At 46.2% G+C, this 16551-nt stretch overlaps 1 protein-coding gene across 2 annotated transcripts in view; it reads right to left on the bottom strand.

Moving 5' to 3' along the window:
- The window catches only part of prex1 (phosphatidylinositol-3,4,5-trisphosphate-dependent Rac exchange factor 1), a 113484-nt gene that overhangs the window by 15427 nt on the left and 81506 nt on the right, over positions 1–16551 (bottom strand). For both annotated transcript variants that reach the window (XM_036988120.1, XM_036988121.1), the window contains 9 exons: positions 15853–16001; positions 15640–15725; positions 14373–14506; positions 11769–11883; positions 11467–11645; positions 11045–11206; positions 10190–10400; positions 3484–3757; positions 2638–2844 (listed from right to left, as the gene is read on the bottom strand). In XM_036988120.1, the coding sequence (XP_036844015.1) occupies positions 2638–2844; positions 3484–3757; positions 10190–10400; positions 11045–11206; positions 11467–11645; positions 11769–11883; positions 14373–14506; positions 15640–15725; positions 15853–16001 (1517 nt within the window). The remainder of the gene's footprint in view (positions 1–2637; positions 2845–3483; positions 3758–10189; positions 10401–11044; positions 11207–11466; positions 11646–11768; positions 11884–14372; positions 14507–15639; positions 15726–15852; positions 16002–16551) is intronic.

The following is a 16551-nucleotide window of genomic DNA, read 5'->3' as shown; positions in this document are numbered from 1 at the left end:
GGAAATTAACACCATCATGTAAAAATGTTCTCTCCACTGTTAATAGGGGGGCTGCTAAAATGTTTTTCCTCACAGTGTGTGTGTGTGGGGGGGGGGGGGGCTACGCACATGTGGGTACCCAGACCCACGGGCAACTGCGGCCCCTCATGATGAGTTCAGCATTTTGGGCTCCCATCCCCATCAAAGTTGCCCATCCCTGGGTTAGGGAGTTCTTAGTGAGTCAGAGTCTTGTCTCTGACATTGTTTGCGTCTTATTGTGTCTCTAAATGGGCTGCTGGATGATTCCCGACAAACTGGGACTGAAGTGCCAACCGTTACGTAATACACCCAGGGCTTTGGCTTTGACTCTCTCCTCCACGCACACGGTCACACTCAGGCACTCGTGCACACTCACACAAGTTCTCCTGGGAGAGGGTTCTAAATTTAGTCGCATCTCGTGGCAGGTTTGGAGCGGCCCACCCTCACCAGATGTGACGAGACTGACTGTCTAAGAGACAAACAAACCAGACTGGTGGTGGGTGTACAATTACCTCTTTCTCTGTCTGCGTCCACCCATCCATCTGCTCATTCCTCTCCTCCTCCTTTCACTCGCCGTCTTTCACTGTGGTGACCTCGCCCCTCTATTTTCCTCTCCAAGACTCTCCCCAAGCCTTTTGCTGTTGACCTTCACCTTACCCTATCCTTCCTCCTTTGTGTTTTGTCTGGCTCACTTCATCTCTCCCCACCTATCGTTGTGTCTTTCTCTCCAATCATCATGAACGCCTTGAGAACGCATTTATAAAGTGCTTCTCGTCCCAGAGCACATTGGACGACCGGACAACTCATCCCATCCCGTATCAAACCTATAACACCCTCTCCATATATATTTCTACTAACAAGCTAAATGCAAATACTGTTCCCAGCCTCTTCTGTGCGAGGTTAGCACCCTATTCCCTATGTAGTGCACTACTTCTGGAAAGATTAAAAACAAAACATTAGGAACATCTTCCTAACAAGCCTCAATTCGTCGGGGCATGGACTCTAAACAAGGTGTTGAAAGCGTTCCACGTTGACTCCAATGCTTCTCACAATTGTGTCAAGTTGGTTGGATGTCCTTTGGGCGGTGGGCCATTCTTGATACAAACAGGAAACTGTTGAGCATGAAAAACCCAGCACCGTTGCAGTTCTTGACACACAAACCGGTGTGCCTGGCGCCTACTACTGTATCCTGTTAAGAGGCACTTCAATATTTTGTCCTGCCAGTTCACCCTCTGAATGGCACACATACACAATCCATGTCTCAATTGTCTAAAAGCTTAAAAATCCTGATTTAACCTGGTTCCTCCCCTTCATCTACACTGAGTTAGCAAGTGACATCAATAAGGGACCATAGCTTTCACCTGGTCAGTCTATAATGTTTCGCACACTCAGTGTAGTACACTTATTTTGGCCAGAACCCATGAGGGTCTGGCCAAAAGTAGTGGACTGTATAGGGAATAGGGTGTCACTGCAGATGCAACCTGAGGGAGCTCACTAAACCCTGTACTGTGGGTGGCTGTTGGCTAGAAGGAGTTGCGCTTGCTGTTCTTGCTGTAATGACAGACTGGGCAGAGAGAGAGCGAGAGAAGCGCAAGCTACTCATTTAGCCTCTATTACACACTGCACTCTCGCCAGGAGCTGACCACTGCTCTTAGTGGGTGGTAGTGGGCGGAGGCCGTGGACCGGTGCCTGAAAGACACTACCACCGCTGCCAACAACCATCTGAATGAACTCAAGCTAGCGAGGAGGTAGCACAGTGACATCACTGAATACATTTCATGTTGAGCTCCCCGATTCCTTTTTTTTTTTTTACGCGTGACTCGACTCCCCACATCTGGAACTTATTGGGAGAGTCGGAAGGAACCCGATGCCATCACAGTGGGAAATATAAATAAAAAGAGAGGGAGATCTTTGTTGTTGGTTTCACATGAAGCTGGCTCACGGAAACAGCCATCTTTTTTTTTACAATACATTCAGTTTTCTATGTTTACTTTACCATGGTGAAACAGAGCACATTCTCAGTTGCGAGAATTAAAAAAAATAACTATTTAAAAAAAAAAAACTAGGCAAGTCCGTTAAGAACATATTCTTATTTACAATGGAGGCCAAACCCGGACGCCGCTGGGCCAATTGTGCGCCGCCCAATCACGGTGATACAGCCTGGAATCGAACCAGGGTCTGTAGTGACGCCTCTAGCACTGAGACGCAGTGCCTTATACCGCTGCGCCATTCGGGAGCTGATCCAAGATCAGTGCCTAAGGGAAACGGAGTAGCATTGGAATGACGGACCCTGTTGTGAGGTCACATTGGATAAGTGACACCTCTCCTCTGTCTTTCACCCACAAGTTAATTGCCCACAGCAGAAATAAAATCAGATAATCCTTCCCCCTAATACTAACCTCAACCATTACAGTGGATGAAGACATATCTAAACATGGTTAGGGGTAATCTCCATCACCTCCTCCACCTCCACCTTTTAACCCATTGCACTACTTTTAATATTATGGTGATTTGTATTGTACATCTGATTGGGAAGAAGCACCAATTTAAAATGTCCAAGACAAATTTCCCTTGGGGGACAACAAAGTGAATCTTATCTCAACTCTCATCTTATCTTACCTGTACGAGTCCCTGTAGCTCATGGTGTCGTGGCCCGAGTCCTCCTGGTCCTCCTCAGTCACCTTGAAGCAGACCCTCTTGATGCCCCCGTGCTCTGCTTTTTCCTGGTCCCCCTCCTCAGGGGCCACAGAGGGGGGCTGGCTGGCCTCGTAGGCTGGGGGCTCGCTGCCCTGCGGCTGGGTGGGCTCCGTGATGGACGACAGCAGGCTGCAGTTATCGACCGTCACATACGAGGAGAAAACACATTAATATTTATTGCTTTTATATGTGCACACATATCTTTTACACACACAGTAGAGAAGATTTCCCCTCCTTCCAATGGGGTAGTGGCTTCACGGCCTGTTGCTGTTAGCCCAGTCCATAAACAGTTTTGGAGTGACAAATTCCCCTGTTTTGAAAGTATCCACATTAAACAAGCAAAAAGGGCAGTCAGACAAAGGGGGTTTGGCGTGGGTCTCAGGAAGGCTGCCTGGGGACAATGGTTTCATAATATCTTGGCCTTCCAGCTTTCCATATTCATGCAGAATAATAACAGATCTTCAGAGGAAAATGTCAACGAATAGACTACAGGAACTAAAAATAAACGATGGTGATATATAATTTGGCGATTCTAAAACCACTCATGTCATTTTGGGTGCCTACATGTGTATTATTTGGGTACTCACACTATTGGGGTACCTTGGGTAAAGTTGAACATTGAAATTCAGGTATTTAGCAATGATACTCATACATACAGTATATCGGGCCGCATTATATTGGTTCGTGGGCCGTGTCTGGCTCGTGGGCCACCAGTTTGAGATCGCTGACATGGGTACTTAGCGAGGATTGTCACATATGTGTACTTACACATCTATCTGGGTGACGTACTGCCTCATTTCTCGGACAGCGATGTCAAGGCGGCTGTAGAGGCGGATGTATGCGTCCTGGATCTCCATGTCCTCCTGTTTGAGCAGGAAGCTGAGGCCTTTCCCCCGGTGGGCCTGCTGCCTCCTGTCTGGAGTGCCCTCTACAGAGCCCTCGATGTCCCACTCCCCCTCCTCTCCCAGACCGCTGCAGCTGTAGGACGGGGCACCCATGCTTGTCACACAGTGCTGGGTGTGGGACATTGGGTTCAGGTTAGCTGTGGGGAGAGAGAAAATAAATAGATAGATAAATAAAGAGGTAAAGAAAGGTAAATGAAGTGAAAGCAGCTGTACAACACAGAAAAGCAGAGGTAGAAATAGAGGAGGGAAGAAAGGGAAAGAGGAGGAGAGACAATCAACTCTCACTTCCAGAGACCCATATCTACACCAGATGTTCAGTCTTCATGCACAATAACACTCTGGTGAATATACGGCCTATCGTTTTGACAAAAACTGTGCTTTTAAATGAAGGGCCTTATATTTTTATATATATATATATATATATATATATATATATATATATATATATATATATATATATATATATATATATATATATATATATATATATATATATATATATATATATATATATATATATAGCTGTTCTATGTACATTCAAACACTCCCTGAAACACTTCAGCGAGCAGGCCTTTCTAATCGACCTGGCCCGGGTATCCTGAAAGGATATTGACCTCATCCCGTGGGTAGAGGATGCCTGGTTATTTTTATTTTTTTAAATGCCTTCCGCACCATCTTAAATAAGCATGCCCCATTCAAGAAATTTAGAACCAGGAACAGATATGGCCCTTGGTTCTCTCCAGACCTTACTGGCCTTAACCAACACAAAAACATCCTATGGCGTTCTGCATTAGCACCGAACAGCCCCCGTGATATGCAACTTCTCAGGGAAGTTAGAAACCAATATACACAGTTAGAAAAGCCAAGGCTAGCTTTTTCAAGCAGAAATGTGCTTCCTGCAACACAAACTCAAAAAAAGTTCTGGGACATTGTAAAGTCCATGGAGAATAAGAGCACCTCTTCCCAGCTGCCAACTGCACTGAGGATAGGAAACTCTGTCACCGCCGATAAATCCACTATAATTGAGAATTTCAACAAGCATTTTTCTACGACTGGCCATGCTTTCCACCTGGCTACCCCTACCCCGGTCAACAGCACTGCACCCCCCACACCAACTCGCCCAAGCCTTCCCCATTTCTCCTACTCCCAAATCCAGTCAGCCGATGTTCTGAAAGAGCGGCAAAATCTGGACCCCTACAAATCAGCCGGGCTAGACAATCTGGACCCTTTCTTTCTAAAATGATCTGCCGAAATTGTTGCAACCCTTATTACTAGCCTGTTCAACCTCTCTCATGTCGTCTGAGATTCCCAAAGATTGGAAAGCAGCTGCGGCCAATCCCCTCTTCAAAGGGGGAGACACTCTAGACCCAAACTGCTACAGACCTATATCTATCCTACCCTGCTTTTCTAAGGTCTTCGAAAGCCAAGTCAACAAACAGATTAACGACCATTTTGAATCCCACCGCACCTTCTCCACTATGCAATCTGGTTTCAGAGCTGGCCATGGGTGCACCTCAGCCACGCTCAAGGTCCTAAACGATATCTTAACCACCATCAATAAGAAACATTACTGTGCAACCGTATTCATTGACCTGGCCAAGGCTTTCGACTCTGTCAATCACCACATCCTCATTGGCAGACTCATTAGCCTTGGTTTCTCAAATGATTGCCTCACCTGGTTCACCAACTACTTCTCTGATAGAGTTCAGTGTGTCAAATCGGAGGGCCTGTTGTCCGGGCCTCTGGCAGTCTCTATGGGGGTGCCAGAGGGTTCAATTCTTGGGCCGACTCTCTTCTCTGTATACATCAATGACGTCGCTCTTGCTGCTGGTGAGTCTCTGATCCAAATCTACGCAGACGACACCATTCTGTATATTTCTGGCCCTTCTTTGGACACTGTGTTAACAACCCTCCAGACGAGCTTCAATGCTATACAACTCTCCAACTGCTCTTAAATACAAGTAAAACTAAATGCATGCTCTTAAACCGATCGCTGCCTGCACGTCCAGCATCTCTACTCTGGACGGTTCTGACTTAGAATATGTGGACAACTACAAATACCTAGGTGTCTGGTTAGACTGTAAACTCTCCTTCCAGACTCACATCAAACATCTCCAATCCAAAGTTAAATCTAGAATTGGCTTCCTATTTCGCATCAAAGCATCCTTCGCTCATGCTGCCAAACATACCCTTGTAAAACCATCCTACCGATCCTCGACTTCGGCGATGTCATTTACAAAATAGCCTCCAATACCCTACTCAATTAATTGGATGCAGTCTATCACAGTGCCATCTGTTTTGTCACCAAAGCCCCATATACTACCCACCACCGTGACATGTATGCTCTCGTTGGCTGGCCTTCGCTTCATACTCGTCGCCAAACCCACTGGCTCCATGTCATCTACAAGACCCTGCTAGGTAAAGTCCCCCCTTATCTCAGCACGCTGGTCATCATAGCAGCACCCACCTGTAGCACGCGCTCCAGCAGGTATATCTCTCTGGTCAACCCAAAACCAATTCTTCCTTTGGCCACCTCTCCTTCCAGTTCTCTGCTGCCAATGACTGGAAAGAACTACAAAAATCTCTGAAACACTTATCTCCCTCACTAGCTTTAAGCACCAGCTGTCAGAGCAGCTCACAGATTATTACACCTGTACATAGTCCATCTATAATTTAGCCCAAACAACTACCTCTTCCCCTACTGTATTTATTTATTTAGCTCCTTTGCACCCCATTATTTCTACTTTGCAAATTCTTCCACTCCACTGCACTGCTACCATTCCAGTGTTTTACTTGCTATATTGCATTTACGTCGCCACCATGGCCTTTTTTTGCCTTTACCTCCCTTAGCTCACCTCATTTGGTGAAAATTTGCTCACAAGGTATATAGACTTATTTTTCTACTGTATTATTGACTGTATGTTTGTTTTACTCCATGTGTAACTCTGTGTTGTTGTATGTGTCGAACTGCTATGCTTTATCTTGGCCTGGTCGCAATTGTAAATGAGAAATTGTTCTCAACTTGCCTACCTGGTTAAATAAAGGTTAAATAAAAAATAAATGTAAAAAAATTATACTGCCTTGCGAGTCGTGAAGAAATGCCTAGAACGTGACAAAAACACAGTAAAATATGTTTTATTTGTTATTTGGTATTGTGGTCTAATTCTATGTCCTGTTTGTGGAGCCTGAGGGTGTAACGTTAGCATAGCCTACCATTAAGTCGAGGAGCTCCTATACTTTGTGCACATTCCAGCCCTGAGCACTCCATGAGGCTACTAAATGCCCTAAAAAAGCAAACATTTTGTCCATGCATTTCTGACCGCAAAGCCAATGAAGCCGTCACTTTGGAGTTGTAAAAAACTGATTTTTTTAGCCTGGTAAAGAAACTTTAAACTCGGTTGCTGGGGCAATTGCCAAGTCTCGCACATGTTGAAAAGGCACAACTAGAGAGTAGATGTCAAATCATTCTGCCAGAGACAGGTTGAAACAATGCTAATGGTTATCTCAGACGGCTGGCTGTCTGTTGCAGCTTCCTCCCCCATGGCTGTCTGAGTGTCTCTGTGGCTCGGCACAGAGCGGCAGCCGGATGACAGGCCAAACGGCAGGCTACTGAAACCACAGAGAGACAAAACAGACAGGAGGACCACATGGGCCCATAGAGATATATACAGTTGAAGTCGGAAGTTTACATACACTTAGGTTGGAGTCATTAAAACTCGTTTTTCAACCACCCTACAAATTTCTTGTTAACAAACTATAGTTTTGGCAAGTAGGTTAGGACAACTACTTTGTGCATGACAAGTTATTTTTCCAACAATTGTTAACAGACTTATAATTAATTCACTGTATCACAATTCCAGCGGGTCAGAAGTTCACATACACTAAGTTGACTGTGCCTTTAAACAGCTTGGAAAATTCTAGAAAACTATGCCATGGCTTTAGAAGGCTGATAGGCTAATTGACACAATTTGAGTCAATTGGAGGGGTACCTGTGGATGTATATCAAGGCCTACCTTCAGGTGCCTCTTTGCTTGACATCATGGGAAAATCAAAAGAAATCAGCCAAGACCTCGGAAAAAGAATTGTAGACCTCCACAAGTCGGGTTCATCCTTGGGAGCAATTTCCAAACGCCTGAAAGTACCACATTCATCTGTACAAACAATAGTACACAATTATAAAAACCATTGGACCACGCAGCCATCATACCGCTCAGGAAGGAGACACGTTCTGTCTCCTAGAGATGAACGTACTTTGGTGCAAAAAGTGCAAATCAATCCCAGAACAACAGGACCTTGTGAAGATGCTGGAGGAAACAGGTACAAACATATCTATATCCACAGTAAAAGGAGTCCAATATCGACATAACCTGAAAGGCCGCTCTGCAAGGAAGAAGTCACTGCTCCAAAACCGCCATAAAAAAGCCAGACTACGGTCTGCAACTGCACATGGGGACAAAGATCATACTTTTTTGAGGAAGGTCCTCTGGTCTGATTAAACAAAAATATAACTGTTTGGCCATAATGACCATCGTTATGTTTGGAGGGAAAAGGAGGAGGCTTGCAAGCCGAAGAACACCATCCCAACAGTGAAGCACGGGGGTGGCAGCATCATGTTGTTGGGGTGCTTTGCTGCAGGTGGGACTGGTGCACGTCACAAAACAGATGGCATCATGAGGAAGGGAAATTATGTGGATATATTGAAGCAACATCTCAAGACATCAGTTAAAGCTTGGTCCCAAATGGGTCTTCCAAATGGACAATGACCAAAGTTGTGGCAAAATGGCTTAAGGACAACAAAGTCAAGGTATTGGAGTGGCCATCACAAAGCCATGACCTCAATCCTATAGAAAATTTGTGGGCAGAACTGAAAAAGCCTGTGCGAGCAAGGCCTACAACCTGACTCATTTACACCAGCTCTGTCAGGAGGAATGGGCCAAAATTCACCCAACTTTTTGTGCCAGCTTGTGGAAGGCTACCTGAAAAACTTCTGACCCACTGGGAATGTGATGAAAGAAATAAAAGCTGAAATAAATCTCTACTATTATTCTGACATTTTACAATCTTAAAATAAAGTGGTGATCCTAACTGACCTAAAATAGGGAATTTTTACTCTGATTAAATGTCAGGAATGGTGAAAAACTGAGTTTAAATATATTTAGCTAAGGTGTATGTAAACTTCCGACTTCAACTGTATACACGGAGTATAACAAACATTAGGAACACCTTCCTAATATTGAGTGCCCCCCCCCCCCCCACCACCCCCGTTTTACCTTTAGAAGAGCCTCAATTCATCAGGGAACAGAATCTACAAAGTGTCCAAAGTGTTCCACAGGGATGCTGGCCCACGTTGACTCCAATGCTTCCCACAGTTGTGTCAAGTTGGCTGGATGTCCTTTAGGTGGTGGACCAATCTTGATACACAGGGAAAACTGTTGAGCGTGAAAAACCCAGCAGCATTGCAGTTCTTGATACAAACCGGTGCACCTGGCACCAACTACCATACCCCGTTTAAAGGCACTTCAATCTTTTGTCCTGCCTATTCACTCTCTGAATGGCACACATACACCATCCATGTCTCAAGACATAAAAATCATTCTTTAACCTGTCTCCTCCCCTTCATCTACACTGATTGAAGTGGATTTAACAAGTGACATCAATAAGGGATCATAGCTGTCACCTGGATTCACCTGGTCAGTCTATGGCATTCTACATGTTTTGTATACTCAGTGTATAATGTTCTATTTCCTTTTGTGGATGGGCCGAGGGCGACACCTGTTAAGATCTCTCCCTCCCTCGCTCTCTCTGACTCTATAACCGTCTCTGTCCTTTCTCTGTTTATCTCACGCTCACTTTCTCTCACTCCCTCTCTGTCCCTCGCCCTTTGTCCCTTTGTCCCTTGACCTAACACCGTCTACAGTAAAGTAATCTGATGATCCCCATCTCCTCATCACCCTCTTAATCTCTGGAGAATATCCTACCCGTGGTGCCTTGGAGGGCCCGCTTTGGTGACATCACTCATCCCCCACAGAGAAGAAGGCTACACGTGACGGCGTGGAAGGGAGGGTCACCTGAGGCTAATGGAGGTTTTTAATGGGCGACCGGCGGGGACGATTAGTGGTGGGATTACAACTACATTACTGCTAATTTACTGTGGGAATTGTCCCGATATACGGCTCAAGGTTAACAAGGTTTGGTTCATCACAAGAGCTCATAGTCATTTGCACAATGGGATTTCATTGGTCAGAGAGGGTAATTAGTTGAAATGATCTCATTGTTTGAAGCCTTAAAGGCTGACAGCGTAATGTTGTTAATAAGGGGATATTGGCTATTGTTGGCAAAACTCAAATGTGACTTGACTTACACAGAAAAACTGAACTTAGCCATGGATATGATTCCAACTGGGCTCTATTGTCGTATTTGCGTGCTGTTCTTCTCAATGTGTAAGCAAAAGGTATGTGTGTGTGTGTCTCAGTTCATACATGCACGTGCGTCTTATGCGTCCATGTGTGTACACACGCACACACACACACACAAACACACACACACACACACACGTCTGCTCGCCCCACCTTGGTCGGGGTCCAGGCCGAAGAAGGAGTTCTTGCGTCCAAAGCGGATGCTGAAGGCCCTGCCAGTGGCCGTGGTGGTCTTGGGGTAAGATACCTGCATCAGGTTGACGTGGCAGTTGGTGGGCACAAAGTCCATGCAGCCCAGTGGGTGAGGCCGCACACCCGCCTGCTTGAACGTGGGACACGCCTTGTTCCTCAACTCCTGGGCAAACTGAAAACAATCACACACACACACAATGAAGGAGATTGAAATTGGTACCGTCGCCGCTATAAGATAATGATGGCTCAATGCTCACTGCTGATATGTGTGCGTTGTCTGTGTGAGTGGGGTGTAGTTGGTGCTGAATTTCTGAAGTGGGTGTGTGTGTGTGTGAGTGTGTGTATGTGTGAGTGAGATGTAGTTGGTGCTGAATTACTGAAGTGTGTGTGTGTGTGTGTGTGTGTGCGTGAGAGTGTGTGTGTGCGCGTGAGAGTGGGGTGTAGTTGGTGCTGAATTACTGAAGTGGGGGGTGTGTGTGTGTGTGTGTGTGTGTGTGTGTGAGAGTGTGTGTGAGTGTAGTTGGTGCTGAATTACTGAAGTGTGTGTGTGTGTGTGTGTGTGTGTGTGTGTGTGAGTGAGTGAGTGAGTGAGTGAGTGAGTGAGTGTGTGCGTGAGAGTGGGGTGTAGTTGGTGCTGAATTACTGAAGTGGGGGGGGGTGTGTGTGCGCGAGCGTGTATGCTTGAGGAAGAAAGGGAGAGAGTGAGTGTGCGTGTACTAAAGAGTTGAAGACAAGCGGCAAGCAGTCCGTGTTTGTAGCTGCTCTTGCACTGCATATGGGGCTATGAGAGACAGAGAGATCCTGTAGTTCCTGTACCTGCTGGTAGCTGCTGATTCGTCGGCGGATGCTCTCCAGCTTGGTGTCACAGATGTTCCTGAACTCAAACTGAGGCATCGACACCACGCGGTCGCTCTGTGAGATCAGCTGGCTGCAGTTGCGCACAAAATGACTGTCGTCACCGGCAAAGGCCTCCAGGATCTGACAGGTGAAAACGAATGATTTAAGTCATGGAACTGAACAGCATGTAACTTGGGAAGCATTCACTCCCATTGTTGTCTGTCATAAATGCTAATGTTAACGAGTCGTTGGCTGTGGCTAAGAACAGAAACCCATAGTGCCAATGCTAGAAGAACACAACAACAATATATATGTATTGTGGCCAACCTGCTCCAGCAGTATACCACAAACTGCTGAGCAGTGTTAGCATGCTAATGCTAGCAACAACAATGGACATGTACTTTGGCGGTGAGGCTGAAGCAGCCCTTGGGCTCCACCATCTTCTCCAGGACGTGGCTCTTGATGCCGGCCGTGCTGACGTACTCGTACACCACGCCATGCTCCAGGTGCACGTTGTCAACCATCATGCTCACCAGAGGCACAGAGTCATCAGACATGGACAGCCTGCTCAGGCTATAGTCTGGATGAGACACAAAATACAGGACGCTTTTAAGTACACACCTGTTGTTGGATAGATGGGTAGATGGACAGAGACAAACCCACACATACAAACCCACAGTGAGGTAAGTATACACTACAGTACCTGTTCCATTCCTGGCATTCTCCTCCTCTGTCTCAGAGCCATTCTCTGCTGGGCAGGCCCTGAACGACCCCCTGTCCTCCTCAACATCCTCAAATGCCCGATACACCCACTGATACTTATAGGACACAGAGAGGGACACACTGGAGTCAAACATTGGTGTGTGTTTCTGTACATGCCATCATACAGTTTACTTAAGTATTCACACCCGAGTAAATACTTTGTAGAAGCACCTTTGGCGACCATTACAGCTTTGAGTCGTCTTGGGAAAGGGGGATACCTAGTCAGTTGTCCAACTGAATGTATTCAACTGAAATGCGTCTTCCTCGTTTAACCCAACCACTCTGCATCAGAGAGGTGCAGGAGGCTGCCATAATCGACATCCACGTCTTCGGTGCCCGGGGAACAGTGGGTTAACTAACTGCCTTGCTCAGGGACAGAACGACAGATTTGAACCTTGTCAGCTCGGGGATTCGATCCAGCAACCTTTCAGTTACTGGTCCAACGCTCTAACCACTAGGCTACCTGCCACCTTTGGTATGTCTGTATCGGCTTTGCACATCTGGATTTGGGGATTTTTCTCCCATTCTTCCTTGCAGATTTTCTCAAGCTCTGTTAAGTTAGATGGGGAGTGGCGGTGACTCTTCAAGTCTTTCCACAGATTCAATGGGATTCAAGTCTGGGCTTTGGCTGAGCCACTCAAGGACTTCCACATTCTTGTTCTGAAGCAATTCCAGCATTTCTTTCACTGTATGCTTGGGGACACTGTCCTGTTGGAACGGAAATCTTCATTTACAGTCTGAAACAGGTTGTCATCAAGGATTTGCCTGTATTGTTTCCTCTATCCTTACCAGTCTCCCAGTCCCTACCGCTGAAATGCATTCTGATAGCATGATGCTGCCACCACCAAGCTTCACGGTAGGAATGGGGTTAGACTGGTGATAAGCTGGGCCTGGTTTTCTCCAGACATAGCGCTTTGCATTCAGGCCAAAGAGTTAACATTTTGTCTCATCAGACCACAGAATCTCTTGCCTTACACTCTCAGAATATTTCACGTGCCTTTTCACAAACTCCAGGCGTGCTGTCATGTGCCTTTTTCACAAACTCCAGGCGTGCTGTCATGTGCCTTTTTCTCTGGGGTGCTTTCTGTTTGACCACTCTCCCAATGAAGCCCAGATTGGTGAAGTGCTGTAGAAACTGTTGTTCTTCTGGCAGGTTCTCCCATCTCAGCCAAGGAATGCTGTAGTTCTGTCAGAGTGGTCATTGGGGTCTAGGTCACCTCCCTGACCAAGGTCCTTCTTGGCTGGTTGCTCAGTTTGGTCGGACTGCCAGCTCTAGGCAAAGTCTGGGTAGTTACATATTTTTTCAATTTCCCAATGATGGAGACCACTGTGCTCTTGGAAACTTTCTACAGAGTAGAAATTGTTATATACACTTCCCCAGATATATGCCTCATCACAGTTCTCAGAGATCTACAGACAGGTCCTTGGACTTCATGATATAGTTTCCACTCTGACATAAACTGTCAACTGTGGGACCCTCTAAATCATGTCCAAACAATTGAATTGGCCACAGGAATTGGCCACAATAGACTCCAATCAAGTAGTAGTGACATCTCAAGGATGGTCAAAGGAAATTGGAGGCACCTGAGCTCAATTTGGAGTGTCATCGCAAAGGGGTGGGAATACATATGTAAATTAGGGATCAATAAAAGTGCAAAAATGTAAAATAAATATATGTTTACACGTTCTCATTATCGGGTATTGTTTATAGATGGGTGAGATAAAACAACGTTTGAATCCATTTTGAATTCAGGCTGTAACAACCAAATGTGGAATAAGTCAAGGGGTGTGAATACTTTCTGAAGGCCCTGTATAATGCATTTTCTCTCAGAGAACATGGCACTGGTTCAGGAAACACACTGGCAATTAACCAGCTGTGTGAATGAACTAACAGAGACATGGTCCAAACAGAGCAGCTCTGAGGAGATTTGACTGGGCAAGAGCTGTGGGGATAGGACAAGAGAATCCAGGGTAAACATCAACAAAGCAGGGGATTGGATAGGAGGAGAGGAGCAAGAGTAAATATCAACACATCACCTAATAAAAAAGCACCACGGTACATCCTGCTGGGTCCCAAGCTGGATAAAGCCAAAACAGTATTTGACGCAGTAGGAAAATAAAAACAGGGGGGGGGGAAAGAGGTCTACTGGCAGAAGACTGAAACTGAGAATCAGGAAGAACCCTAGTTGTGACGCAACAAATAAAAATAAAACCTTGCATGTGACACTGTAGAAGGGAACATACTAGTTTGGTAGAAAAACATCTTGACACGGGTAGAAAAGTAGCAATGGTTTAAGGCTCTTTTTAAAGTTACATTAGGCTATGGCAGTGTTCTCCAATCCAATCCTGGCGCTTAGGCACTTGATTCAACAAGTGGAATCAGGTATGTTAGTGATAAGGTAAAAAGGACCTTTGGGGCCCCCAGGACCAGGATAGGGGAAGACTGGGCCATGCCTTTGTGGTTGAATCTCACCATCTCCGAACATTTGTTTCCCCTAACGCTATGCAGTCAGAATTAAACCAATGGAAGTGCCAGGTCTCTCACCATGTCGGGGTGTTCCTGCTGGGAGGAGGTGAAGTGCTCCAGGACCTCCTGGTAGTCACTGAGGTTCATGCTGTTGCCGTTCACCTTCAGGATACACTGACCTGGCTGGAGGCCCGCTGCCGCCGCCTCCGACCCTGGGGTCACACAGGGGTCAGGGATCACATTTGGATATGCCGCAGGGTCGTCATTGTAATTGCAATGCGGTCATACTTTTAGTCACACCCCCCCCCCCCCCCAAACAAAAATTCTACAAATTGTTGTAATATACTGTGGGTGCAATGCATTTTTTCTTTTAAATCTAGTCCTTCATGTAAATATGTATTTTATTCAATGTAACCTTCATCCCATTGAAATGAAGAATCGGTTCATCAGAAAGAGATAAGCACACAATGAAGACATACGTGGGTGGAAAAACTTCTAATAACTCCTGGTAACACTTTAGCTGTGCACTAAACAGATATTCCTGTCCCAGGGCCTAGCATCCCTTTCCCTGTCATCCACCTCACACAAAGCACACAGCGCCATAACTTCAGTTTAGCAGCAACCGCTCCCAGCCGTCAAGTAGGGACCTGATTTAGGAGATGAGAGTGTGCCTGGAGAGTCTGACATCATTCAGAGACAACTCATATGGGGCCGGTAGCTGGAAGGAACCCCACGCTCCGCAGCCTGCGTGTGTGTGTTTGTCCTCATCCCTGGATGCTACAGAAAGGAGTCAGACATTTTTTCCGACCTCCTCTTCCAGCTGTTTTACACATTTGGACCAATCCCTCGCTCGCAACTCGATAGCCGTAAATCTCCCCCATGCTCTTCTTTCGCTTCTTCTTTTTATATAGTATAAACATCTGCCTAGCAGGCAGTGTACCGGGAGAATGTGGCCCAGGTGGTTGTATTAACAAAGAGGAGTTAAGTTGTGTGTGTGTGTGTGTAGGGGGGAGCACCGTCTTTTAGGGTTTTAACTTTGAGCCCTAGTGAACATGTGGTCCAAAAAAGCAGAGCCTCAGTAAAAGGGAACTGAAGCTGACAGGTGCATAGCTGGAAGGTAACGTTACCTCCTCCTATAATTTAAAGACAGGTTTCTGGCATGTATTCTAGCATTCCAGGTTCCCTCCCATAAATGGTCTATTAGCAGACAAGACGTGACTAAATCACGAGCCATTTAACATACGACGCAGTACATATTTCCTGTGTGTGGTGTCACGTCCAATGAGTGAACCCCAAGACTCAAGGTGACATTCAGAGAGAGCCAATCAAAGCGGTTGATACTCACCTTTCCTTACTGCGTGTACATGAGGTGGGGCGGAGCCACAGAGTTTGAAGGACAGGGGATCTGGAGTGTCTGGAACCTTCACGATCCTAAATCAACAAGGGAGTGAATTAGAGACTGGCCAAACACAGCCTGTGTGTCAAGTTAAGTGTGTGTGTGTAATGAAATTGGGTATGTGTATATGTGCGTGTCCATGCTTGTACTACTGTAGCTCACTCCTTGGCCTTAGTGTTAACCAGCAGGCGTAAGGAGCGGCGGATGCAGAAGGCCTGGTTGATCATGGTCTCCACCTCCTGGAAGGGCCTGAGGAACACCAGGTCCTCGTTGATGGTGAAGATCTTCCTGCCCGCCTGCAGCCCCGCCATCTGGAGAGGGAGGACGGAGTGGAAACAACACCGGTGAAGTGTCCGGATAGGTTGTCTCATCATTTCATGCTAGATCAGCGGCCATTTTGCTTTGCAAATGTAAAAATGCTTGCGAACAGATTTCGCTTATAAAACCTGGTTAAATAATGGGGAAAGGCATTCAGGTGAAATCTTAATGATACATTTAAAAAAAAAAAAAAACGCTAATGAAGAAGGGAAGCTCAACGATATGAGCTTTGCACATCTGCCCGCCATTTGCGGGGCATTAATGCATATTGAACTGTGATGGGTTTTGCGTGCATGTGTCTGGTCACGTCGTGAGAATAATGCATCCTCTATATCCTCTCTGGCTCGCCCAGGACCCAGGGACCAGATCCGCTTGGCTTTGGTTGCCTGCGGGGTTGGCTTTGGAGGACAGACCAGAATAGGGACAGCCAGGCACAGTGGCCCTCTGAATATGTGTGTGCGCATGTTTGGTATTCTCCCCCCGACCCTCTTAGAGTCCCTGGCTCTCCCAGGATTTTTCACTGGGCCCTGTGAATCAGCTGAG

The sequence above is a fragment of the Oncorhynchus mykiss genome, chromosome 9 (genome assembly GCF_013265735.2).
Source record: "Oncorhynchus mykiss isolate Arlee chromosome 9, USDA_OmykA_1.1, whole genome shotgun sequence".
NCBI classification, from domain to species: Eukaryota; Metazoa; Chordata; class Actinopteri; order Salmoniformes; family Salmonidae; genus Oncorhynchus; species Oncorhynchus mykiss.
This window is presented reverse-complemented; position numbering and strand designations above follow the sequence as displayed.